The sequence below is a fragment of the Macrotis lagotis genome, chromosome 8 (genome assembly GCF_037893015.1).
Source record: "Macrotis lagotis isolate mMagLag1 chromosome 8, bilby.v1.9.chrom.fasta, whole genome shotgun sequence".
Lineage (NCBI taxonomy): Eukaryota > Metazoa > Chordata > Mammalia > Peramelemorphia > Peramelidae > Macrotis > Macrotis lagotis.
This window is the reverse complement of record NC_133665.1, coordinates 104,934,455-104,959,884: the sequence shown is the minus strand read 5'-3', so window position 1 is coordinate 104,959,884 and position 25,430 is coordinate 104,934,455. Positions and strand designations below refer to the sequence as shown.

Genomic DNA, 25,430 nt, shown 5'->3' with positions numbered 1-25,430 from the left:
AGCCTATGGGACCCCTTTTCAAAAAACTATTTTATTGCATACATTCATTATTAAAATTCAGTCAGAGGTTAATGGAGACAAAGATGCAATTTTTTTTTTCCTTATGTAAGTTCACAGACCCCCTCCTAAAAATCTAGCCCCAAGTAATTTGTTGATATGACTTAAAGTTAATAATTCTAGTCCAGGGCCTTTTGGATCCTGATGCTGTTATTATGTATTTGTATAATTGGTATGCTACAAATTTTGTGCCAACTGCAGATTTGGCGAGCATAATATCCGTGCCTTTATTCAGGCTACTAATAAAATGTTAACTAACTAGCACAGGGTTAAACCCTGATCCTTAAGTTGTGTAAGAAGACCCCCTGCCACTTTGATACTGAACTCTTCCAACTACTCCTTTGAGTTTGACCATCTGAACAGTTTTGAAGCCATCTAATACATCTCATTCTTCTCCACAGGAATATTAGGAAATATTTCATTGAAACTTTACTAAAATCTAAGTAAATTATTCACAGCATTCCCCTACTTTACTAACTCTCAGTATTCTTGTTTAACAGGGACCTGAGGTTAGTCTGGCATTGACCTGTCTTTGATGAAGCCAGGCTTGCTTTAATCACTGCTTTCTTCTCTCTCTCTTTAGATATATTTTTTTAATTATCCATTTTAGAATTTTTTCCAGGAATAGCAGATAAGCTTCTTGGTCTACAGTTCGCTTTTTTTTCCCCCAAAATTAGAAAATTTGCCTGTTTTATTCAGTCTTGTGATACCTTGGTTATTTCCCATGATCTCTTAGAGATATGTGAGAGGCCCAGTAGTTACATCTGCCTTCGCTCTTAGGACCTGGGAATGTAGTCCTCCTGGACCAGGAGGTGGGATTATTCAGGGGCAGCTCAGTGCCCTCTTATTATCTTACACATTGCCAGTCTTGGCTATTAGCTCTCCACTGCTCATCTCTTTTTTTCTCATCTCACCTAGAAAGGTGGTTTTCTTTTGCAAAGAAAACAAATTCACAGTGTATCATTTCTCTTTTTTTGTCAGAGAGCTTCAGGAGATATCTAGATCATATAAGTCCCTTGACACTGCAAGGATTTTGAGCTGTAAGAGAAATCTAGAGATTATTCAGTCCCTCTCCCCTATTTTATTATAGATTGAATTGAAATGCAGAGAGAAGAGACATCCTTTTGCTGACTTATCTAACTCCGGGGCCATAGAGGTGATTTCTGAACTAGGATTCAAAGCTGAATTCTTTGGACTACAAATCTCAAAATTCCTTACTACAATGACACAATACTTCAGATACAGCGTAGTGGTTGCTGCTTTTAAAATGCTTAAGCATCCAGAAAAAAATGCAGGAGCAGAGAAAGACTTGAGGATACCATTATTTAAAGACAGCAACTCAAGACAGCCAACTCCCCACACCCCTCTGTAAACTTCGAGGAAGGGTCTTAATCTATGGCAGCCTTTGGGATCTTTGCTGACTTTTTTTTTAAGTTTTTGCAAGGCAGTGGGGTTAAGTGACTTGCCAAAGATCACATAGCTAGGTAATTATTTATAGTCTTAGGACAGATTTGAACTCAGGTCCTTCTGATTCCAGGGCTGGTGCTCTGTCCACTGCCTCCTCTTTGCTGAATTTTTTTTTAATAAAGATTAACTAGTTTGTCTCATGAAAGGTTTGCCTTTGACTGGTTTCTTCTTCTCAAGTCATATATTGTCTTGGGGTCCTTTGTTTTTCTGGATTTGGTTTCAGAATTTCCATGTCCTTGTGATACTGTATTTCAGTTTCTCCATGCTTTGTGTCCTTTGACATAGAATAGAGACACTTCTGTTACTATTTGTAGTGCCTAATGAGACTCTTCTTGACTGTTTTACACTTGGATCCCCCTCAGTGCCATCCATCTATGCTACCAGGTCTAGTATCAGGATAATTCCCTAACCACATAGGAGAAAAAACTCTGAATTTGGAGTCAAAGGGACCTATTTTATTTTTTTTTATTTTTATTTTTTTAGGTTTTTGCAAGGCAAATGGGGTTAAGTTGCTTGCCCAAGGCCACACAGCTAGGTAATTATTAATTATGGCTGCTGTTGACTATATTTTGTGAAATGATTCAAAAGAAAAGAATTATCCTTTTTTTTTGGTTATTCATTCAGTATTTAAGGCATTAATCACACAATCTTCTGTTCTGCTCCCATGGATCGTGGTAGGAATTCAGGAATTAAGTTTCCTAACTTGATCTTTTGAGCAGGAACGACTTTGATATCTAGAGAGCATCCAAGGAATCAGAGACCATATGACTTATGACTGATAATGCTTAATTTGGAGAAGAGAAGATTTGGGCTATATATCATCATTTTCAAATTTTTTGTAAGGCTACTATGTAGACAACAGATAAGACTTAATCTCAGGTCCAGAAAATAAGAATCAGAGCAATGGGTGGGAATTTCAGGGAAGTAAATTTTGACTCCATAGAAGAAAAACTTGCTAGAATTTTTTCAGAGAATGAATTGCTGCTGGAAGTAGTGGGCAGTTTCCTGTCACTGGATGTCTTCAATTAGAGGCTGGATATTCATTTGTTAGGAATATTGTAGAAGCAGTTCATCTTCAGGTATAGTTTTGACTAAAGTCCTATAACCCTGAGATTGTGTGGTTATACCTTTAAATTTGGAACTGGATAGCTTTCTTTCATTTACATTCCTATGAATTCTTCTCTAGTGTATTCTGTTCTTTTCCTTTGTAAATAAACCAGGGAAGACACACTATTGTTACCTGTATAATGTGATGGGGTAGAAAGGAAAGAGGGAGTGGATACCAGATAGTGATTTCCAATTAGAGAGACAATGGCAAAATAAGGTAGAAAAGTATTTGGGGGAGGGGGGGCAGCTAGGTGGAGCAGTGGATAGAGCACCAGCCCTGGAGTCAGGAGTACCTGAGTTCAAATCTGGCATCAGATACTTAATAATTACCTAGCTATGTAGCCTTGGGCAAGCCACTTAACCCCATTGCCTTGCAAAAACCTAAAAAAAAAAAGTATTTAGGGATTAAAAATCTGTCCCAAAGGCCAAAACCTGAGGTTGGAGGTTAGAGATAATGAAGGATTAGCAGTTTCTGATAGGTAAGGGTCTGACAGCCGAGGACAAAAGTACCTTGGACTGGTTCCACTTAGGAAGCTGATACATGTCAGTACACCCTCACTGCCTAAGCAATATGTCCTCCATGATGTCATTTCACCAAGGTTAAGGGAAGGTTGTTAAATAGAAATATCATGGGTATAAGTTAATATGAACACAAAGAATTGATTCTGCTGTTTTACTCAACTCTCTAGTGGATTAAGGATAGATTTAGAGAAAGGGAGACCCACCAGCATACTATTGTTATTATACAGGTGTGAAATGATGAGGACTGAACTCCAGGGTGGTGGCAGTGTCAGAGAGAAGAGGAGGGAACAGATACAAGAGAAGTTAGGAAGGTAAAAAATGACAGGACTTTGACAGCTGATAGTTTCGAAGAGATGAGAGAAAGTAAGGAATCTTGACCCTGAATGACTGGGATGATGATGGTGCCCTTGACAGTAATAGGGAAGTTAAGATGAGGGGTGGCTTTGAAGGGACAAAATAGTTTAGTTTTGGATATGTCGAGTTTAAGATGTCTTTAGGACATCTGGTTTGAGATATCTGATAGGCATTTGTGAGACTGGAGGCCAAAGAGGTTAAGGATGGACCCTTACATGGATCTGAGAATTATCTGCATAGAGATGATAATTGAATCCATGGAAGTTGATGAGATCAATGAAATAGTATAGAAAGGGAAGAGAAATAGATATAGGCCAGAACCATAGGGGACCCCTACAGTTATTGGGTATAATCTAAATTGAGGTCTGGCCATCAAAGGAAATAAAAGGGGCAGACAGCCACAAAAACCTAGAGAAAAGAGCCTCAAGGAAAAGCTAATGGAAGCATGACGCAAGAGTATTATAGAGATGCAGAACAAAATGCTGTATTTTGAAGACAAAGATCTTTCTTTGTATCTTTCTTTGGTGATTCTTCTCTGCCTTCCTTCTTTTCCTCCCCTCCCTCCCCCCCAAGGATTAGGTAATAGCTTCTTGGAGGTTGATCTGAAGTGGTCTTTAAAGCCTATGTTGGAATCTGGGGATTCCAGTGACATATACTATGTTGACTGACTCTCTCACCATGAAGTACCCTCCATTTCCCAATTGAGTTTGTAAGATTTAGAACTGAATTTGATCTTTTAATCCAGTTTCTTCATTTCTTTATGAAGAAATTGTGACCCAGAGAGGAGAAGGGATTTGTCCAAGTTATGCAGGTTGTAGATAGAAGAGCCTAGATTCAAAGCCAGATTCTGTAACTACATTCAAGAATCATGCCCTCTCCTCTGCTGCCTTCCCACTCCACCCTGGTGTAAGAATTAGCCAGCCATAAGACTGTGGAGCTTACCTAAGCCCCCTGATTGTTTGGATGTATTCAGAGCAGTGCCAGACAGGAAGCAGTAGTGTATCATGAAGAGTTTACTGGAGGCCCTACTAGCTGTGTATCATGAGCCAAATCGTTTTGTTTTCTTGAACTTCAGTTTCATCTATAAAATGGAGATAACCTTTGTACTACCAACCTCAGAGAATGGTTGTGAGAGGAACATGTTTGATAAACTTTTGTAAAAGCATTGTAGAAATATGATCTATTTTTATAATGTTTGGGCTACAAAAAGAATCCCAGCTCTCAACTCCAAACTAAATGAGAAATTACCATCCAACTTTCTAACAGATGCTTGCTCCTCTTTGAGATATTCCCATTCCCTTTTTCCCCTTCCTCTCCCCCCTCCATCTTTTCTCTATCCCTCTCTTTCCTTCTCTTCTTCCCCCTTTCTCTGTGTTCCATCCCTCTCTTCCTTTTCCTCTCTCCCCTCTCATTCCTCTCCTTCCTTGCCCTTAAGCTCCTGAAATCCCTAAGTCTGAGCTCCATCCTGTCCATATTCCTAGGAGCAATCAGAAATTTGCCTTGCCTTGCCCCACACTGATAATTTTTGGGGAAAAGGATGTAGGGTTGCTGAATGAAATGTCTGTGCTCTTGCCCTTTCTCTGAACCAGGTGATTAAGAACCGATTTCACCGTGTATTCCTGCCATCACAATCACTGGACACTGTCTCTCCAGCTGATCTGCTCCTTTGCTTTGAAGTGCTGTCCCCAGAGCTGGCAAAGGAGCGGGTGGTAGTCCTTCAGGTGCAGCAGGTTGGTTGTCCCACCACCCAATTAGAAGGGAAAAAAGGAAAAGGGAGGGCATTAAAAATTTGATTGGAAAAAAAAAAGGAGGATAGATTGGGACTTTGCATCTACAAGTTGGCCTGGCTGAGGACAGGGTCTTGTGTATCCTTCTCCAGCGCCCTCAGGTGCCCAGTGTCCCCATTGCCAAGTGTGCTGCCTGCCAGAAGAAGCAACAGTCTGAGGATGAGAAATTGAAGCGTTGTACCCGTTGTTACCGTGTTGGCTACTGCAACCAGTGAGGCAGCCCTTTACCCCAACCTGGCCCTCACCTGTCCCCTTCCATCCACTACTGTCCTTGGTTATCTGAACCCATTTGCCCCCTGGACCTTCCAAGAAGTGTCTTGGATTAGTCATGTTCATTCCCCCTGGTGGAATAGGTGGTATGCTCTTTTCTTTCCCTGAGGAAATGAGGCTAATGTCCTTTTCTTTTCACAGGGTTTGTCAAAAGACTCATTGGCCAGATCACAAAGGTCTGTGCCGTCCAGAGAATATTGGCTTCCCCTTCTTTATCAGTGTTCCTGAGTCTCGCCTCACCTATGCTCGCCTTGCCCAGCTTTTGGAGGGCTATGCTCGGTGAGTACATCTCTTCCTGCAGGAATTGGGTTGGGGGAGATGAAGCAAGGCCTTTTAAACTGATGAATTCTCTTTTCATTCCCACTGTTCAGGTACTCAGTGAGCGTGTTCCAGCCGCCTTTCCAATTAGGCCGTGTATCCCCAGAACAGAGCCCCCAGGTGCTAAGCAGCTCTACCCCTCCTCTGCCAAGCACTTTGGAGGCAGGAGGTGGGGACCGGGACTTAAGACCCTCACCAGAATCCCAAGTGTCCCCTACAGTGGCTGAGCTTGGTGACACCGGTGCCTCAAGGAGCCGGGCACCCCTTGATCGGGGTTCTGTGCCCAGTCTTGACACAGGCCTTTCAGAGTCAACAATCAGCATGTCCAGCGAGGGGGGATTTTCTAAGGAGTCTGCTGGGGAGAGGTTGCTCAGGCCTGAAGGTAAGAGACTCCTCAGTAAGGACTGAATTCTGTGATCATAGGAGAAGAGATATTATTTCCTCAGTTGAGAGAAAGATCATCTTGATAACTCGAGATAAATAAATATTATCTTAGGGTAAGCTCAAGGAGAGCTTAATGGAAAGAAGTAGCACTTGGATTGTGTTTCAGGAAATTAGTAGATGAATTTCAGGAGGTAGGAAGAGATGGGGATCTGTTTTTAGACTTGGGGATGATTAAAAAAAAAATGCCCTGAGAGGGGAAAGGGTAGGATGAGGGTAGAGATACTGTCTTGGTTGGATGGAATATAGAATAAGAAAGAATGGTGTGTGTTTGAATAAATAGGTTAGAATTAAATTCTGGAAGGATTTCAATACCAAGATCATTAGTTTATACTTGAGGAAGCAATGGGGAGACATTTAAGGTTTTTGAATGAATAGGTGGCATGATGCTAATAATGCATGAGAAAGGTAATTTGGATAGCTCTCAGGTGAATTGAAAGGTAGAGATAAGGGGGGTGGCTAGGTGGCACAGTGGATAGAGCACCGGCCCTGGAGTCAGGAGTACCAGAGTTCAAATCTAGCCTCAGACAATAATGACCTAGCTGTGTAACCTTGCCTTGGGCAAGTCACTTAACCCCATTTGCTTTGCAAAAACCTAAAAAAGAAAAAGGTAGAGCTAAGAAAATTAGCTAAGAGAAAATGGTAGTAACTAGAACTCATTTGTGGTGAAAGCTGAAAGAAGTAACTCTGAGCCCTAATGAATCCTGGGGTCCCAGAGGTGAAGCATTGGGTTAGGGATTCTAGCTTCTGATATGTGTTATTTCTTGACAGCTGCTGTCCCAGGCTACCAACACCCAGCTGAGGTCCTAAGCGCCCATCCACCTCCATTTTTTATCAACAAAATTGATGCCACCAATAAGGAGCAAAAGCTGGAAGACAAAGGTGCCTAAGACTTCAAAAATAGTCCTGGGGGTTGGGAAGAAGATGGGGAGCAAACAAGGCCTGGATCCCTGGGGCAGAGACTGTGGGTCCTGGTGAAGATAGGGAAACTAAGAAGGAATATGCAAAACCCCTCCCTCTACAGGTGAAGCCCCCCTGGAACTGGGTGATGATTGCAGCCTAGCCTTGGTGTGGAAGAACAATGAACGGCTAAAGGAGTTTGTACTAGTTGGCTCCAAAGAGCTCGAGTGTGTGGAGGACCCCAGCTCGGCCAGTGAGGCAGCCAGGGCTGGCCACTTTACTCTGGAGCAGTGTCTCAATCTCTTCACCAAGCCTGAGGTGCTTGCCCCAGAAGAAGCCTGGTAAGGGTGGGACAGTATTGATGGTTTAGAAACTCCAAGCCCAGAGGATCTGAACTAACTCAGCTACCAGTTAACAGGGTAAGCCAGGGCAAATCATATTTCCTCGAAAGACCATCGTTTTCCCATCTATAAAGTCAGGAGATTGGGGTAGTTGATGTCTAAGTTTCCTTCCACATCACATAGATTATAGAACACATGTAAATGGAAGACAGACTGTGACAGCTGAAAAAATCCACAGAACATAAATGGCAGAAATAGAAAGTTTCTTAGAAAAGTATACTAAAAGGGGCGGCTAGGTGGCATAGTGGATAAAGCACCAGCCCTGGAGTCAGGAGTACTTGGGTTCAAATCCGGTCACAGACACTTAATAATTACCTAGTTGGGTGGCCTTGGGCAAGCCACTTAACCCCATTTGCCTTGCCAAAAAAAAAAAAGGAAAGTATACTAAAATATGAACTGAGAGGAAACAGAAAACCACTGGAGACATTTGTATTGAATGGGACCTTAGAACTGTCATGATATGGAAAGAAACTTAGACAGCATCTTTACTAACTTCTTGATGGGGATGGGGAAGGTCTTTCAAGGAGAAAAGTACTTGCCTAGGCTTATACAGCTAGTGGGTAGCTGAACCAGGACCAGAATTGTATGGGTTATAACAGGTTGACCCAGGATGATGAGGGACACCTGACCTTCTGCAGACAACCTAGTCAGAAGAAAAATGAGAAGTTTCTGATCATTGAAGCCATAGCAAAAATAGCTTTTTCAGGGGAGATAATTGAGAAAATTAGCAAGGGGTTTGCAAACTGTGATTTAAAAAGTAGATCATGACATTTAAAACTAGAAGAGACCATAGAATCTTCTTGTACAGATGAGAAAATATTGGCCTAGAGAAGGAAAAAATCAAAAGGGAGTAGCAGAAGTGGGAGCTTCTTCTGACTTCCCAATTAATGCTTTCCCCTTCTACCACCTTATTTGAGGGATGGCTCCAGCAAGCCTAGGCAATCCTTCATTTTGAGTTCATCTAGTGTCCATACAATACTCCTAGCTGGCATTATCCTAGTGCTTAAGAGACAAAAGCATTTCCTTCAAAAATTTCCTGAAGAGGGTGAGAGTTCAGAGTTTGACTTCTCCATTTTAAATGAGGAAAGAGGCCCAGAGAGTTGTTTCTACTTAGTTGTAGCTGAAAAGCTTGGGTACTCTGGAACTGGGATTTGAGTCAACATCTCCTGACTCAGCTGAACTGAAGTCATTTTAAGTTTGGAAACCCAAGCCCTATCATGTATATGATGTGACTAGAAAATAGAGAGAGGCAGTGTAGGGTAGAAAAGGGCATCGGCCTGGAGTTCCTGTCTATGTGGTCACCAGGATCTCTTAAGTGAGACATGATGAGAAGACCTGTAATACTCACCTCTCCCAGCTGCTGGGAGAATTGGATGAGATGACTGGTTTGCAGCAGGCCACATCTATCTAGTGCCTACTTAGTCTGTGCCAGACACCAGTCTAAGCTTGGGACTTCCAGAAATACAATTGACCAAACTGCCCTTAGAGGACCCTATTCTTATTGGCTTCACATGAAAGGATATATAAGATGGGTACAAAGTGGACACATGGTAACCTCCTTAGGAAGGTATCATCTGACCTCTGTCCTAAAGAAAGACAAGGATTCTAAGATAAAAATGATAGCCATTGAAAAGATATGGAGTTGAAAGGTGGGTCTTTCATGCAGGAGGAGCAGTACCTAGGTCACAAATGCTAGATTGCTGAATGTGTGGAGGAAGAATGAGTTGTAAGAAAACTGGAACTTTAAGAATGGGCTTACAAATCAAAGAAAGGATTGGGAATAAGAAGCCACTGGAATTTGACTGGAAAGATGGTTTGGGCAGGCTTATATTTAAAGAAAATTATTTGGGGGGCCAACTAGGTGACTCAGTGAATAGAGCAACAGCCCAAAGTCAGAAGGTCAAATCTGAACTAAGACCCTTCACACTAGAAGTGTGACCCTGGGCAAGTCACTTAACCCCTGATTTCCTTCTAAAATACAAATAAAATGAACAGAAAATTATGAGAGAAAAGGGAAGATGACATTGACAGGATTTCACAATATACATTTTTTTAATTTTTTTGAGATTTTATTTTTCCAACTACATGTCATGAAAGCTTTTCAACATTCATCCACCTGAATATTCATAACTTAATACATTTTTCTACCACCTTCCCTTTCTACATCCCCTCCTCCCCCAGTGACAAACTGTGTGGTAAAAGTTGTATATGTACATCCATGTTCAACATGCCCATGTGGTAGGCATTTTGTGTATGAGGAATTAGGACCAAGGGAAAAGAAAGAAAACCATGGGATAGGAAGGAAAAACATAAGAAAAGTTTTTTAAAAAGTGAACATAGTATCTTTTCAGATTCTGTGGGTCTTTTGTTATTTTTCTCTCTGAATGTGAATGGTGTTGTCCTGTGTTTGCAATTGCATATACTGAGTGAAGGGAAGAGGAGTCAGAGGTGATGTGAAAGTTTCAAACTTGGGTAACCAGAAGCTTCCTCGAGCCTTCTTGACAGTTAGGAAAGTTCTGAAGAGTGGTGAGTTTGGTAGTAAAGACAAATTCTGTCTCAAATGAGTTTGAAAATGTTGTGGAATATCCAGGAGACAATTCATGAGCTAGGTTGGGAGCTTAGAGGAGAGCTCCAGTTAATGTGACAAAAAAAGAGTAATCTGGCACATTGAAGAGGGATGGAGAAGCAACGCAAAAGCCCAGAGTTTAGGAAGAATTGGTCAATACAGCCAGATGCTGTATCGAGAAGTCAAGGTTGAGGACTGAGCAAAGGCTAGTAAGTAGGTTTGTCAGTTAAGAAAACATGGTAGCTTTGGAGAGAGCAATTTAAGGATAGCAGAGACTTGGCAATTTTTATGCACCGGGTACTGTTTCTTCCATGACTGGAGTAAAGGAAGAGATGGTGGAAGATGATGTCGAGAATATGAGATGAGAAAGGAAGAAGGAGCTTGAAGCCAATAGCTACAATTTTGATTTGTTTTATTTTTTGGTTGGGGAATGATAAAGTATGAGGTAAGATCCTTGGCTGAGAAAGTGAGAAGAAAGTTTAGAGGCTGGAGGAGATGAGATTTGAAATAGCCAGTTTGCAGAGTAGGATAGCAGAAAAATTAAGGAGAAGGAAAAAGGATTGCTTTGCTTCAGTGAAGGACCAGTTTGATATTAGGTCACCTAAATTTGTAGTGAATCCAGAGAACCTGGGGTTGCCCTTTTCTCCATTTTAGGAACATGAGACTAGAAGTGAAGGAGACTGTTAATAATAGAGTTGGAGCTACGTGTTTTGCCTACCTCAAATTGTATTGGTATTGGTAGCTTCTATTATGTCTGCAGTATCAGTCAGTCCAGAGAAAAATTAGGGAAAATTCTAAGTTGTGGAAGGAAGATATTATCCCTTGGATTTCTTTCCTGGGTTTTTATTTGTTTAGTCAGGAGGAAAACTCACTTGAATAAGGTGTTGGGGGGGCAGCATAGTCTTGTGGAAAAGAACATTGGACTGGTTGAATCTTGCTTCCATGACTTGGGCAAACCCTTTCCTCTCTGCGGGTTTCTTCTGTTATAAAGTAAGGGAGTTGAACTCTCAATGATCTCTAACATGCTATGATCCTGTGATTCTAGGGCAAGAAATCCTCCTCCCCATCCCATATGATCAATGTCTCCATCTCGTTGAATAACTTGTTTCTACTTGCCTGTTTGCAGGTATTGTCCCAAGTGCAAGCAGCACAGAGAGGCCTCCAAGCAGCTGATGTTGTGGCGCCTCCCAAATGTGCTCATTATCCAGCTGAAGCGCTTCTCCTTTCGCAGCTTCATCTGGAGGGATAAAATCAATGACATGGTGGAATTCCCTCTCAGGTAAGGAGACTTGGGGCATAATTGGGGGAGACAGAAACCTCCCTTCAGGGATCCTCAGGATCTGAGTCCTTGCTCTCTCAGGATGGGAAAGTCGCTTGTTGAAGGAACAGACAGCACAGGGAGAAATTGTGCTTTGTAGCCATTTACTAGGGGTTTAAATGAATGGTGCATGGATAAAAATAGCAAAATGTTACATACTTGTCCTGACCAAAGATCCTCTGCCAGCTCTGGGTCATGAGCAAGTAAAGGAAAAGGTGGGATTTGGCAGCTCTGCTGCGGTGGAATCTTCCATCTAGATTTTTGTCATTTCATGGGATCATGATCATATCATTCTTTTCCACCAACCTAGGAACCTGGATTTAAGCAAGTTTTGCATAGGCCAGAAGGATGACCGGCAACTTCCAACCTATGACCTATACGCAGTCATCAACCACTATGGGGGCATGATTGGGGGCCACTATACCGCTTATGCCCGCCTGCCTAGTGACAAGAACAGCCAGCGGAGTGATGTGGGTGAGGGAGTATCCTGTTCCCTAAGGAGGAGGCCCTCCAAAAGTGGCCTAAGCGAGGGTTTAAGACAGGTCCCCTGTTATACTTTATAATTTCTGTTGTCTTCCATTTTCCTCCAAGTCTTGATATTTTGGGACAATTTCAGTTTTTTTTGTTGTTCTTCAGTTTTTTCCAACTCTTCCTAACTCCATTTAGGATTTTCTTGGCACAGTTACTTGAGTGGTTTTGCTATTTCTTTCTCTAGTTCACTTTACAATTGAGAACTAAGGCAAACAGGGTGACGTGACTTGCCCAAGGTCATTCAGTAAGTGTCAGAGCCTGGATTGAACTCAGGATTCCAGACCCAACACTTTATTCACTGTGCCACCTAACTCTTTCGGTTTTTAGCAAACCCTCATGTCCATTATATGACCCTTTTTACAGCTCTCCTGCCCCTCATGAGTGAACTAGATTCCATGGTGTACCACTTGGGCATAGTCAGACCCTCTTACATCCTTTTCTTGTCTATGCTGCATAAAGAAGGGTATTTCCCAGAATTCTGACATATGCCCCCTTTTTTAGAAGGAAAAAATAAATTGGAGCAGGAATAAGAAGCTCCTTTTCTCATATCTTGGAGATATGAGGATTGGGGAAGGGGTTGGAGGTATGTTTGGTTTCTTGATTCTGGAACTTGACTACTCCTAGTCATTCCTCCTTGTTCTTCCCCATTCCCAAAGGCTGGAGACTATTTGACGACAGCACAGTGACCACAGTAGATGAAAGCCAGGTGGTGACCCGCTATGCCTATGTCCTCTTCTATCGACGGCGAAACTCTCCTGTGGAGAGGCCCCCAAGGGCCCCTTCCGCTGACCACCACCCTGATCTGGGCCCAGCTACTGAGGCGGCCACCAGTCAGGTGAGAGGGGAACTTTGCATGATGAGAGGGTTGTATGGGCGATATTTAAATACTTGAGGTCAGTAGGAGGAGATGGGAGGGGATATGAGGACCGCCTCATTCTTTGTCTTGGGATCTGATGTGACTTTTGCCCTGGAGATCTCTGCTGAGCTTTGCTACCTGACTCTAGGGCAGAGCACTTCTCATTTCATCTTTCCCTGACCTGTCCTCCCAGTGCCGTCAGTGCCCTCCTCAGAGGCTTCTTTGCATCCCCCATGAGGCTGAGGGACCTAGGTTCTGTGTCCATTGTATACTGAACCCTGACCATGCTGCAAACGTGGGGATTTGACCATAGAGGAAAGCAGGACTTCTGAGGGACATAGGCACCCAGTTGCCCCAGCACCAGTAGGGTAGCCAGTCCACTCATGCGCCCACGCTTACACGCCAGACTTGCAAACGCACACGCACTCCCTGCCCAGACTGACCAGGGAGACTACTCCCGGCTAGAGGATGGGCTGCTAGGATGAAATCAGTCCCGGCCCTTTCAAGTCTCCATCTAGATGCTCTGCTGGAGCACCTGTCCCAGATATGTTTGTCATATGTTCTCCCGCCAACTCCCACACACACATACACTGTTCACACCCACGCCGCTCACACTGATTGCCCTGCTCCGAGGTGAGTACCTGCTTTCCTGACCCTGACTATCGCTCCTCAAGGCTGAGCCTTCTGGGGTTGACAGCCTTCGGCCTCATGGAGCTCAGTCTCCAGGAGAAACTGAAGTCAGAGCTCTGAGGAGGAGGGATGCTGTGATCATGGGAGGCCTCGGGCTTTCTCCCTCTCCCTCCCAGTGAGGGGATCTAGTGGAGCTCTCTGGAGTGGGAGGCACCCGCCACCTCTGCCATCAACACATTGCACTGACAGCATGCGGGCATGGTGGGCATAATCCATCCTTCAACCTGATCCGTCAGCTCTGCTCTGCACCTCCTCCCTCACTGGGCTGGGCTCCATGGGAAGCCGGGGACCATCCCTGCTAAGCAAGTCTGGCACATTGGAGAAACTCCCGATGTGGGCAGAACAAGAACTCTACCTGAAGAGAGAGAGCAATAGGCCAATGCCACTGGAGCTCTGGTTTATGGGGAAAAGAAAACCACCCTGTGATTGATCAAGCTCTGCAAGTGTATGGGGCCAAGCTGCACCGTGATTGGCTGGCCGAGTTATCTGGATCAGAGAAGAATGTGCTATGTTGGGATATCTTCTGTGAGCAAGACTCTTTTCATCCAGAGGAGAAGTGGGCAGTGAATTGCAGGATCCTTTTTGATCCAGGGGGCTGGAAAGCTGAACTCTGATTGACTGTCTGAGTGAGACATTATACTGGAGAAAGTCATGCCAGGATTGCCCTGTGCCCCCCTTGAAACTCACCTCAGATGATCACTACCGTTGGCTATCACCCACCTTCTGACTGCTTGACCCTGGGACTGCAGGTGGACAGCCCCAGCACCCATTCCTGGGGTGGCCAGGGTGGGGCTCAGGGCTTTGGGGGGGTGGGGGCACCAGGGGCCACATCCCATCCTGTCCTGTCTTCCCGCTCCCTGGTGCTGACTCAAGTTTCCGCACACCGCAGGCTTCCCGGATCTGGCAGGAGTTGGAAGCAGAGGAAGAGCTGGGGCCAGAGGCCTCAGGACGCCTGGGCCACTGGGGGCCCCGAGGCTGGGCAGCCCCACCGAGGCGGGCCCCTGACGCACCAGATGAGGGCTGCCTCCGCTACTTCGTCCTGGGCACCATGGCTGCCCTGGTGGCACTCGTCCTCAATGTGTTCTATCCACTGGTGTCCCAGAGCCGATGGAGATGAGTTGCCTGTCTGTAGGCCGGCCCTTCTGGGGAGTAGATTTTGGACCCCAATGTGGACTCAGGGCCCTGGGCCATGTTCTGTACACTTACATCTCAGGGCTGTCTGCCAGCCTCCCCTTAGGAGAGAATAGGCTTCTGCCCAGCCAGTCCTCATGCCTCAGACCCTAAGCTATGTCCCTGGGCCACCTGCCTGCTGGGCCCCACCTTTAGCCCCAGGCCATAAGCATAAACCTGAGACTACAGGGATCCTGTTCTCCCTTCTTGCCTTCCATCTATGAGGCCCAACCCCAGGTCCTTCTTTCCCTTTCACACCCCAATTCCCAAGCTACTTTCCTGTATTTAATGTATTAATAAAGTGAAATTGTTCCCAGGCTCAGTGTCTTATCTCCTCCCTCTGGTGCCTCTTATTGCGTCTTTTTCCCATGTGCGCCTAATATCCCCAAAATATGCTAGAGTGCCCCAACAAATTCATGTACCCTGGTTGCTCATTGGTGGGAATGGGGAGACACACTTTAGGGAAGGAAGAGGATCCTGGGTGCTGTTGGAGGGGGAAGGGTTGCCCCCTCCATACTGCCCCTCCCAGCATTATGTTCCATTTACAGGGAATGGGCCCTGCGCCCTTCACGCCTGGTCTGGACCCTGAGGGGGGCCCCCCGATGACGCCCGCAGAGCTGTTCCCCCGCCCCACGGAGCGCCCCACCCCTACCTACAGCAACATGGAGGAAGTCGACTAGCAGGTCCCTGGGTGGGGGGGCCCTGGGTGGGGGGAGGGTTTATCTAGCAGGGCTTTCTGGCTTTGGCCTTCTCCTACGCCAAGCACTTCGTTCACCCTCAGCTTTCCTCCTCCCTAGCTCCTAACAGCTTCCCTCAGCCTTTCCCTCCTCTAACCGGGACCCAGGCTCCATTTGGGGGGGGGGTGGAGGTGGGAGGGGGCTTCTGAGGTAGTGCCTCAGCTGTCTGCAGTCAGCCTGCACCTCTCGAATGTCCACACACCCACACACATACACATACACACACTCACATGCACGCACACACACATGCACACGCACATGCACCAGTTCCCCTGAATAAGACCCTGGATTCTTCCCTGGCTCTGAGCCCAGCCCCTGGTGCCCTCTGTGTTTAATTTCTCTCAGTTGTACTTTCAGTTCTTTCCGATTTGCATTTTAATTTTATTTGAAATATTGTAATTTTTTTGCATTTGGGAAGTGATTGCTGCTGTTTAAATATATTTTAAACAATAAATAAGTAAACCTCAATTATTGTAACCTCTGTGGAGGCTGCATTTGGTTCCACCCATCCCAGGACCCTCTGGTCCTCCCACCTTCTGAGTTTCTCCATTGCTTTGTCCTTTACCCCCACCTCTCCAACATCTTGGGGCCAGGATAGAAGTGAAGACGTGGATGAACTCATCCTTTGGGGATGAGGGTACAGCCAGAGAGATGAGGAGAAAACCGTGGCTGCATATTTGTGCTGATATTCCTGTAACGATTTGTACAGTGCTCATGTATGTGATCTCATTTGAGCCCCATTGTGCAAATGAGAAGAGAGGTTCATAGAGGTTAGGCAATGAACATACAAGCTATGGCAGATGACATCTGAATTGTTCTTTGGTTTGATAAAGATCAGCGTCCTCAAAAAGATTGAGAACTATGGCTCGCATTTTACTCCTAACTTTGTGGATGAAGAATGGACACAGGGAGATCAAGCCACTTGTTCAAAGTCCTACCAATAGGAGAAAGGAAGGGAAAAAGCATTTCTTAGGCATTGGCTGGTGCCAGGCTCTGGCCTAATAAGCTCAGGATTCATCCCAAAATCAGAGCTTAGACTGGGGAAGAATCCGGGGAGTCTGCATTCTAGAAACTTAGACTCACCAGATTTAGATTTGTGAAGGACTTTTTGGATCTACTAGTCTGTTTTCCCTCATAGGGAAATACAGTTCCAGACAAAGAAAAGAATTTACCCATGATCACACAGGTGATGAAAATGCAGAACTGAGACCCACATTTCTTAACTCCAAATCTGGTAGGACTTTTTACCATTTATCCTTCCACACTGGCAGCTAGATGGCACAGTGGCAAAGACCCTGGACCTGGAGACAAAAAGAATCATCTTCCTGAGACTGAATCTGGCCTTAGACACTTGGTACCTTTGTAATGATAGGCAAGTCGCTTGGCTCTACTGGTTCTCATCTGTGAAAAGGAGTTGGAAAAGGAAATGGCAAATCACTGCAATATTGTTGCCAGGAAAACCTCAAAAGGGGACAAAAAAGGCAGACATGACTGAACACCACCACCACCACCTTCCAGCCTCTGAAGGAATATTCTATAGAATATATATCTAGATAGATATAGATATATGTATGTATGTATAATACACACATAATATAAAGAGATTCTATGTACATCTTCCCTTTCAGGACATAGCGGAATGAGTAAGAGATTTACTCAGAAGACCTAGGGTCAAATTCCAGCTCTATTGCTCCCTTCTCTGTGCAACAACAAATCCCCTCATCTTTCTGGACTGTTTTCTAATTTGTGAAACTAGGCATTGGGTAGATCATCTGTAGGGGCCCTGCCAACCTCACATCAGTCCCCAAGCATTCTCTAATGACCTGTGGGCTAGGTGATAGGTGTTGGACAAGACTGCATGAAAACTATCCATGGTACCTCTACAGAGAACTTGTGCAAAGAGCAATGCTAGGGAGGGGGCCTGAGAGAAGCTGGGCCAGTTGAGGCAGGGGCTGGGGCACAGGTAGAAGACCTTGGCCAGTCTCCTTAACCTATTTGAGGCTGTTTCTCTGTTGAAAAGAAGGAATTTGAACTGAGTGAGAGGGAGAATGGAAGGAAAGAAAGGAGGAAGAAGTCCGTACTGTGTGCCAGGTCCTGCTAACCACTTGACCCCCATCTTATTTGATCCTCTCAACAACCAGCACAGTAGGTACATTATTACCCCCATTTTACAGTTGAAGAAACTGAGGCAAAGTGACTTGCCTGAAATTGCACAGCTTTTGAGCATTTGGAGCAGGAGTTGAAGGCAGGTCTGCCTGACTCCAAGCACAGCTCTCTAACAAACTTCAACACTTGGCTGCTGCTCATTTTAGATGTGATGATCCCAAGCCTTGTCTAGTTTCAGGCTCCCTCCTAAGTTGGTCATTCTCCCTGCGTGCACAAGTTTGTCAGTTTTGAGAACTACATTATACCTATGCTAATTTTTATTTATATATAGTTATAGATATAGACTGATAAGATTGAATGATTTAGATTTACTTTAAAAGTATTGGGGGTGGCTAGGTGGCGCAGTGGATAGAACACCAGCCTTGGAGTCAGGAGTACCTGGGTTCAAATGTGACCTCAGACACTTAATAATTACCTAGCTGTGTGGCCTTGGGCAAGCACTCAGCCCTATTGCCTTGAAAAATAAAAAAAAAAGTATTGATTAGGTAGCCACAGATACATAGATACATATAAATGTATACTTACATATACATACACATACACAGAGTGGCACTAATGCCAGATATGAGTTGTTTTTAGGGAGAAAAGTAAACTCAGGCTAACAAACATTTCTTTTTTCCCAACCCCAGGCTTGATGTTGTCAGAAACTTCAAGTAGACAGTAGGTCAGCTTATAGGGATAAGGGTGAGAAGATTTTTACATTCTGGCTGGCTCCTATATATGACCAAAAGTGGAAGTTTAGGACATCTTTAGTTAAGAAAATCTTCATGGAGCCTAACCATGTGCAGAGAAGTCCTTACCTTAGGGGTAGCTCAAGGTTTAGGTGGAGAGGTGGGGCCTGAAACAGGATAGAGGCACTAAACAGCTGTAATAAAAGACTGCAATGTGACAAGTGCTGCAACTGAGATGGGATGTGAGATTGGGGGGATGGAGGCAGAGGGAGAGACAAGGGGTGCTTTTTTCTGTTGGTTGTCATTCAGTAAACATGCCTCATGTAAGGAACAATAATGGTCATTGAGGGGGGAAAAGTTCAGGTAAGAGAGTCCTTATTCACATGGAGCTCACAATCTTGTGAAGTACATGATCAGTACATTAAGAAAGGATAAACGGGTGGCTAGGTGGCGCAGTGGATAAAGCACCAGCCCTGGAGTCAGGAGTACCTGGGTTCAAATGTGGTCTCAGATACTTAATAATTACCTAGCCGTGTGGCCTTGGGCAAGCCACTTAACCCCATTGCCTAGCAAAAACCTTAAAAAAAAATACCTGAGGACTGCAGGAGGGGAAGGTAGCTATGGAATTTAAGGAAAAGGAAAATCAAAGATGGATTATTGGAGTAGGTGGCTTTGATTTGGGCTTAATTAAATATTTATTTTTCCAACTACATGGAATGGTATTTTTCAACAATCATTTTTTTGGCAAGGTTTTGAGTTTTATATTTTTCTCGCTCCTTTCCCTTGGCAGGAAGCAGTTCAACATAGGTCATATATGTATAATCATGCTAAACATAGATCCATGTTGGTTATGTTTTGAGAGAAGAATCAAATCAAAATGGAAAAAAAGCAATAGAGAGAAAAAAAATTTTAAAAATTGAAGATAGTATGTTTTGATCTATATTTAAACTCCACAGTTCCCTCTCTGAATATGGTACTTTCTATCACAAGTCTCTTAGAATTATTGTACTGATGAAGTGAACAAATCCATCATAGTTGATCATCATCCAATGTTGCTGTTAGTGTGTATAATCTTCTGGTTTTGTTAACCTCACTTAGCATCAGTTCATGAAAGTCTTCCCAGGCTATTCTGTAGTCTGGTTCCTTGTGATTTCCTATAGAACAATAGTGTTCCATCACATTCATATACTACAATTTGTTCAGCTATTCCCCAATTGAATGTGTGTGTGATAAAATTATACTGAACAAAATCTTCAGGGACTGGTTTGAACAAAAGAAAGTTTTTATTTACTTTTCTCGAGAGAAGGGCACACTCCCAAGATTCACAAAGGTAGTAAAGCTCAAGAAGCTGCCTCAATTGACAGTCAATCCAAATTTTGTGGCTAATATGTGATCCTCCTCCCTATCTTCTCTTTCTGTCGACTCATTGGTTAGTCTTCAGAGTTACATTCTATTTGCAAAAATCTACCTCAGCAACAAAGAAAAGTATGAAAGGTTATCATAAAATATTACCTCGCCATCCAGATGGTGAGAATAACCCTTAAGGACGGGCGGCTAGGTGGTATAGTGGATAGAGCACTGGCCTTGGAGTCAGGAGTACCTGAGTTCAAATTCAGCTTCAGATGCTTAATGATTACCTAGCTGTGTGGCCTTGGGCAAGCCACTTAACCCCATTGCCTCGCAAAAACAGACAAACAAAAAAAAAATAACCCTTCAGGATTATAACTATCTTATTGAAATAATGTAATTTGTCTTGGAATGTAAGGTCTAGTAAAAGTCTACTATACTCCTACTTCGTAGAAATATCCTTATCCAGAAAACGAGTGGTGTTACAAATTTCATTTGGAACGCAAGGTCTCCTAAGAATAATCTAAGAATAATGGTTTGGTTTTCTTAGTATTTCTTAACCCTGAGAGGACTTCACTAGAAATATTAACCCTAAGGAGGTTTTATCGGGAATATTCCAATCAATGGGCATCCCTTTGATTCCCAGTTCTTTGTCACTATGAAAAGAGCTACTCTGAATATTTTTGTACTTTTTTTTTTGCAAGAAAATTGAGTTAAGTGACTTGCCCAAAATCACACAGCTAAGTACTAAGTATCTGAGACTGAATTTGAACCCTTCTGACTTCAGGGTTGTTGTCTACTACACCACCTACCTCCACATGTGAGTTTTTTGCTCATGTGGATTTTTTACACCTTTTTCATGATCTCTTTGGAATACAGACCTGGTAGTGGTATTGCTGGGTGAAAGGGTATGCACAGTTTTATTGCCCTTTGGGTGTAATTCCATAATTTGGACTTTAATTCTAGCAAAGGAAGAAGGGAAGGGGACATTCTACTTATGATGCAAAGACACTTCAGGAAAGTCAAAGAAAAGGGGGTCTGGAAAGGGGTCACATAATCCAGTTTGCCTAGAATGTATATAGGTAGAATGTGATGTAAGGCTAGAAAGGTTGGTTAGTGCCAGATATGAGAGGACCTTAATGAAGGCAAAAGAATTTTAAGTCATTAAAGTAGAAAGTCATTGAAAATTTTGGGGCAGTGGGCTAACAATAAACAGGGTTTTATGTAAGAAGAGTTATTCAGAAGGAATGAGTACAGTTTAATGCTTTCAGTGAAATTTAATCTTTAAATTTAAGGCAATGGGGTTAAGTGGCTTGCCCAAGGTCACACAGCTAGGTAATTCTTAAGTGTCTGACTCCACTGCGCCACCTAGCTGCCCCTGAAATTTAATTTTAAAATTATTCTAGGAATAAGAATATGAAAGAGAGTGAATTAGGAAGAGAAAGGACATTAAAGATCTCTTAGGAATGTATTGCAATTACCCAGATGATAATAAAGGCCTATAATGAAGAATGGAGAGAACAAATAGAAGTGGAATTGATCTGACTGAAATTAACTGCTTGGCTATGAGAAGTTTGGGGTGGGGGGAGAGTTCAAGATAACCTCCAGATTGTTATTCAGTTAGGTTGCTCACTACTGCTTAAAGATTTTTGCTTAAAGGGAAGAAAGGCTTCCCACAAGTAGAGCTGTCCAAAAGCAGGATGGATCATCACCGAAGAAGTGAATTACCCATTATTGGAGGTCGACAAACACGACTAGATGAGCATTGGTTAGGGATTTAGATTTGAGTGCTTTGTAGAGGATAATCTGTTCAGATAGACTAAACCCACCTGATACCCTTTCACATCAGAGGAACAACACCTTCATCTCTTATCTCTTCCCTATCACACTCCCCAAACCTCTTTCCCCAAAGCCACCCCCAACCCCTCTTACAAAAAGACCTCAATTGCTTTACTGAGAAGATTAAAGTCATCAACGTCAACCTGAAGAACCTCATTACTCCCACACTTGGAAACCCCTCATCTTCACCCATCTCCAACTTTCCTCTGGTCTGAGCTGGTGAGATGGCCTCCTCCTCCCGTCTCTTGGATGCCATCCTTTCTTTCTCATAGAATGGTGGAACTGCATCCATGGCTGTTTTCCTGGGGGTCCGTCCCCAAGTCCGGAGTTCCCTACGAGATAGCTTCGTGAGGATTAAGGCTCAGGGCTAGGCACAGTCCTTCATCTATAAGCTCTCTGAAGGCAGTCATGTGCCTCACTCACCTAAGCTTTTTATCAGACCCAGCTAGTAGCTCAGAATTCAGCCAGCATCTAGCAAGTGTTGGATAAAGGAATGAATGCATGAATGAAGAAATGAAAGGTGCTGGGTTGGACGGAGCATCCAGGATCCGGGGAAGGTGCACTTGGCATCTGGAGAAGGGACCCTGAGCACGGAAAAACCGAACGCAAAGCTCCTGAGCCCTAGTCCCCAAAGGCACCGGCCGCAGTGGGGGCGCGGCTTGAGGTGGCCGGGCGCCGGACATCGCACACCTGGAGGGGCGGGGTGGGGCACCCCGGGCGCCGGCCCGGGCCGGGGCTCAGAGCCGCGGGGGCGCGGACACGCGCAGGGAAGGGGCTGCGGGCGGGGCGCGCCGGGCTTGCGCTGTGCGGCGCAGGCGGGCTGGGGAAGGGCAGAGAGGCGGCAGTGCGGGAGCGCGGGAGGCCGGAGCCGAGCCGGCAGCAGCCGAGATGGGGGAGCATCCGCAGCGGCCCTGGAGCCAGCCCGGGCGGAGGAAGGGCACGCCGGAGCCCCCGCTGCGCCGCGGCCGGGCCGGGCCGGTGGGACTGGCCTCGGCGGGAAGCTGAGCCCGAGGGCCCAGGTGAGACCCCGTGCCCCATCCCCCTAGCTAGCCGCCCGCGGATGCCAAGTCGGCGGCGCGCCTCTGCGCAGCCCGCTGGCCGGGGAGCGTGCGAGGTGTCTGCAGCTCCGCGTTCTCCGTCCCCGGTCAAAGGCCCCTCTTCTGTTGGGAGTCTGAGAATTCGTGTGCTGGGGCCAAAGGGGCAAGGAAGACGTGCCCCGGCAGGGATGTAATGGTCGCCGGGCAGGGTGGGGAGCAGCCAAGGGAAGGTCCTTCCCCTTAGTTAGGGGGGAAGCTGATCCCTCACAACGCCCCCCTCCAGTCACCAGGTTGGGTTCTCTTGACACCAGCTCCTTTCATCACTGAGGCTTTTGGTGGAGGGCAGCAAGGTGAACCCCTTACCTGAGCCCTCAGTACCCCGACACTGAGACTCCCCACTCATCCCATCACAAAGATTGGACGCGATGGGCAGAAGCACCTCCATTCCAGCTATTCAAACTGGAAGAAACCTTACAGATCATCTAATTCAACTCTGATTTATAAAGGAGGAAAGAGGCTGGAGGAATAGAATTTGCCAAGGTCACTAAGGAGTAAATTGCCCATGATTTGACTGCAAATTCTGTGATCCTAAATCAAGTGATCTCTCCCTGAGAAGGGGACCCTGAGGGAGAGAAAGGGGGCCAAAGAGCAGAGAAAGGAGAGACCACTCCATCCTTGCTTCTACCTCATCTTTGTTACAGATCAGGAGATGTAAACTAGTGAAAAGTGACTCATTCATCCATCAGATGAGGATTTAGGGGACAAAGAATAAAAGGTGTATCTGGGGAAATTAGGGGCAACTCCCTGAGAGAGGTGGGCTCCGATTTGGATTTAAAGTGAGAGGTGAATCCTTCTTTCAGATAAATTGAAGTGGGAAGCGCTTATATCAAACACAAACTCAAAAGAGGCTGATCCTGTGGGAAGTTATCTATGTATTATATCTCTGTAGACTTGGCAATATCCTGAGGTCCCTAAGTTGGAAGTCAAGAAGAGTTGGATTCTTAGTCAGACTCTGACAATAACTTTGCTGTCTGAGAGTCTCTTCCTCTCCTTGGATCTGTTTCCCTGACTGGGCCATAAGGGGACTGGAGGAAATGAGCCCTGAGGTTCCTTCAGTTCTGAATTCATGTCCCTAGAGGTAGCCTTGGAGTCAGACACTTCCCAAAGGAAACCCCTCTGGGAATGGGGTAAGGAAAGCCACTGGAAACTGTGTCTCTTTTTTGGTTGTTTACAAACACCAACCCAACCTAGAGTCTCCTGAGGAGCAAATCTTCTTCTGACCTTGGCCATGCACCAAGGACATTTCATCCTCAGCAGTGCTAAAGGAAAGAACTATACATATTCTCTCTCAGCCCTGCAGGAGAGACTCCTCCAGGACAGGTCTGCTTGTATCCCAATCCATTTAGAAACCCCAAACTGGAGAGAAGGGGCAGGTGACCTAAGGTGTATGTGTGGAACTGGGTGGGACAGGTGTTCTGCCCTTTATTCTTGACCTTTCTCCTCCTTCCTCCTTCCCCCTTCTCAAACACACATGGTCAGTTGGAAAAGGGGAAAGTCGGTCTACCCACTCCAGTCTACCCTTGGTTAACTGACATCATGGTAGAGATGCTGATGAGGTGGCCATAGAGTCACTTAGTCATCTTTCCAGATAGGGCAACAGCTGCTGTATGTTCCCCAATTGGCTTCCTTCATTGGAATTATAATATTAAAGCTGGAAGGGACCTTGGAACATAGTTTGTTAAAGCTAGGAAAAGACTTTAAAGATCATCTGCTCCACCCCCTCTTTTTACAGATAGGGAAACTGAGACCCAGAGAAGATAAATAATTCATCCAAATTCAAACAAAGTGGTTAGTGGCAAAGCTGGGATTCAAATTTAGATGTTGTTAGGTCAACCAATTGCAAGATTCCAGAAGAACTCACTATCTAATGTCCCATACTTTTCTCTCCTTACAGCAAAAGGTAGGTTTTAGATATCAGGGTCCATGGGATGGACTAGGTTAAAGCTAGGTTATGACTCAGGATTTGGGGTCCAGAACTGTGGGCCAAAAGAAAGGAAGTTAGACCCTTAATTACCATTCCCATTTCTCAGAGCAGGCAGTATGCTTTTTCAGGAAGGACAGAGACAAGGTTGGAGAAGCCTTGCTTCTCTCCTGGGGAGCTTCCATCTTGAGGGGAGCCAAAAGACAGGGGTAATAACTCCCATTCCTACAGAGCTTTAATGTTAAGGGGCACTTTCCTCACCACCCTTGTCTGGTCATGAAAATGTTGTCTACCCCATTTTATAGATACTCTCAGAGACCTGTGATTTGACCCGAGGCTCCCGACTCTCCCTCACTGTACTGCTTTCCCTCCTCTAACTTCCAAGGCAGTTTCAGACAGGGGGGATAGAAATCCCTCCCTAGTCCAGACCCCTGATGAAGGACACTGGGCGCCCTGTCCAGGGCACCGCTGGTCTGAGAATGGGAAGGCAGGTAGCTGAAGTCATAAAGAAGGCCAATGGGGATGAGGCAGGCAATTTTTTTTTTTAGTTTTTTGCAAGGCAAATGGGGTTAAGTGACTTGTCCAGGGCCACACAGCTAGGTAATTATTAAGTGTCTGAGACCGGATTTGGACTCGGGTCCTTCTGACTCCAGGGCGGCCCCAGGACAGCCCTTTAGGCCTCCCAGCACTGTCCTCACCACGACCAGGCCACAGGCCACAGGCCACCTCCAGTTCGGCCAGGTTCGCTGCCTGGCCGGCCGCGGCCCACAGGAGGCCCACGAGAGTTCATCGGCGGAAGGGTCCCGAGGCCTGTGGCGGGCGAGGCCGGGCTCCAGCCCGCAATCACTCCTTCTCCCTCCCCTCCAGGCGGCTCCGGGATTATGCTGAGCCCCGCCC

General features: G+C 45.2%; 1 protein-coding gene across 5 annotated transcripts in view; it reads left to right on the top strand.

Annotated features, from left to right (window-relative positions):
• USP19 (ubiquitin specific peptidase 19) overlaps window positions 1-17,014 on the top strand; it is a 29,659-nt gene extending 12,645 nt beyond the window's left edge. For 4 of the 5 annotated variants that reach the window (XM_074197918.1, XM_074197917.1, XM_074197915.1 and 1 more), the window contains 10 exons: window positions 5,097-5,237; window positions 5,387-5,505; window positions 5,706-5,843; window positions 5,936-6,264; window positions 7,095-7,205; window positions 7,348-7,564; window positions 11,317-11,469; window positions 11,819-11,982; window positions 12,696-12,874; window positions 14,475-15,097. In XM_074197918.1, the coding sequence (XP_074054019.1) occupies window positions 5,097-5,237; window positions 5,387-5,505; window positions 5,706-5,843; window positions 5,936-6,264; window positions 7,095-7,205; window positions 7,348-7,564; window positions 11,317-11,469; window positions 11,819-11,982; window positions 12,696-12,874; window positions 14,475-14,702 (1,779 nt within the window). In that variant the 3' untranslated portion in view covers window positions 14,703-15,097. Of the gene's footprint in view, window positions 1-5,096; window positions 5,238-5,386; window positions 5,506-5,705; window positions 5,844-5,935; window positions 6,265-7,094; window positions 7,206-7,347; window positions 7,565-11,316; window positions 11,470-11,818; window positions 11,983-12,695; window positions 12,875-14,474; window positions 15,098-15,303 lie in introns of those variants that run through there. The other variant, XM_074197919.1, reaches the window with a different exon arrangement.
• The last annotated feature ends 8,416 nt before the right edge of the window (window positions 17,015-25,430 follow it).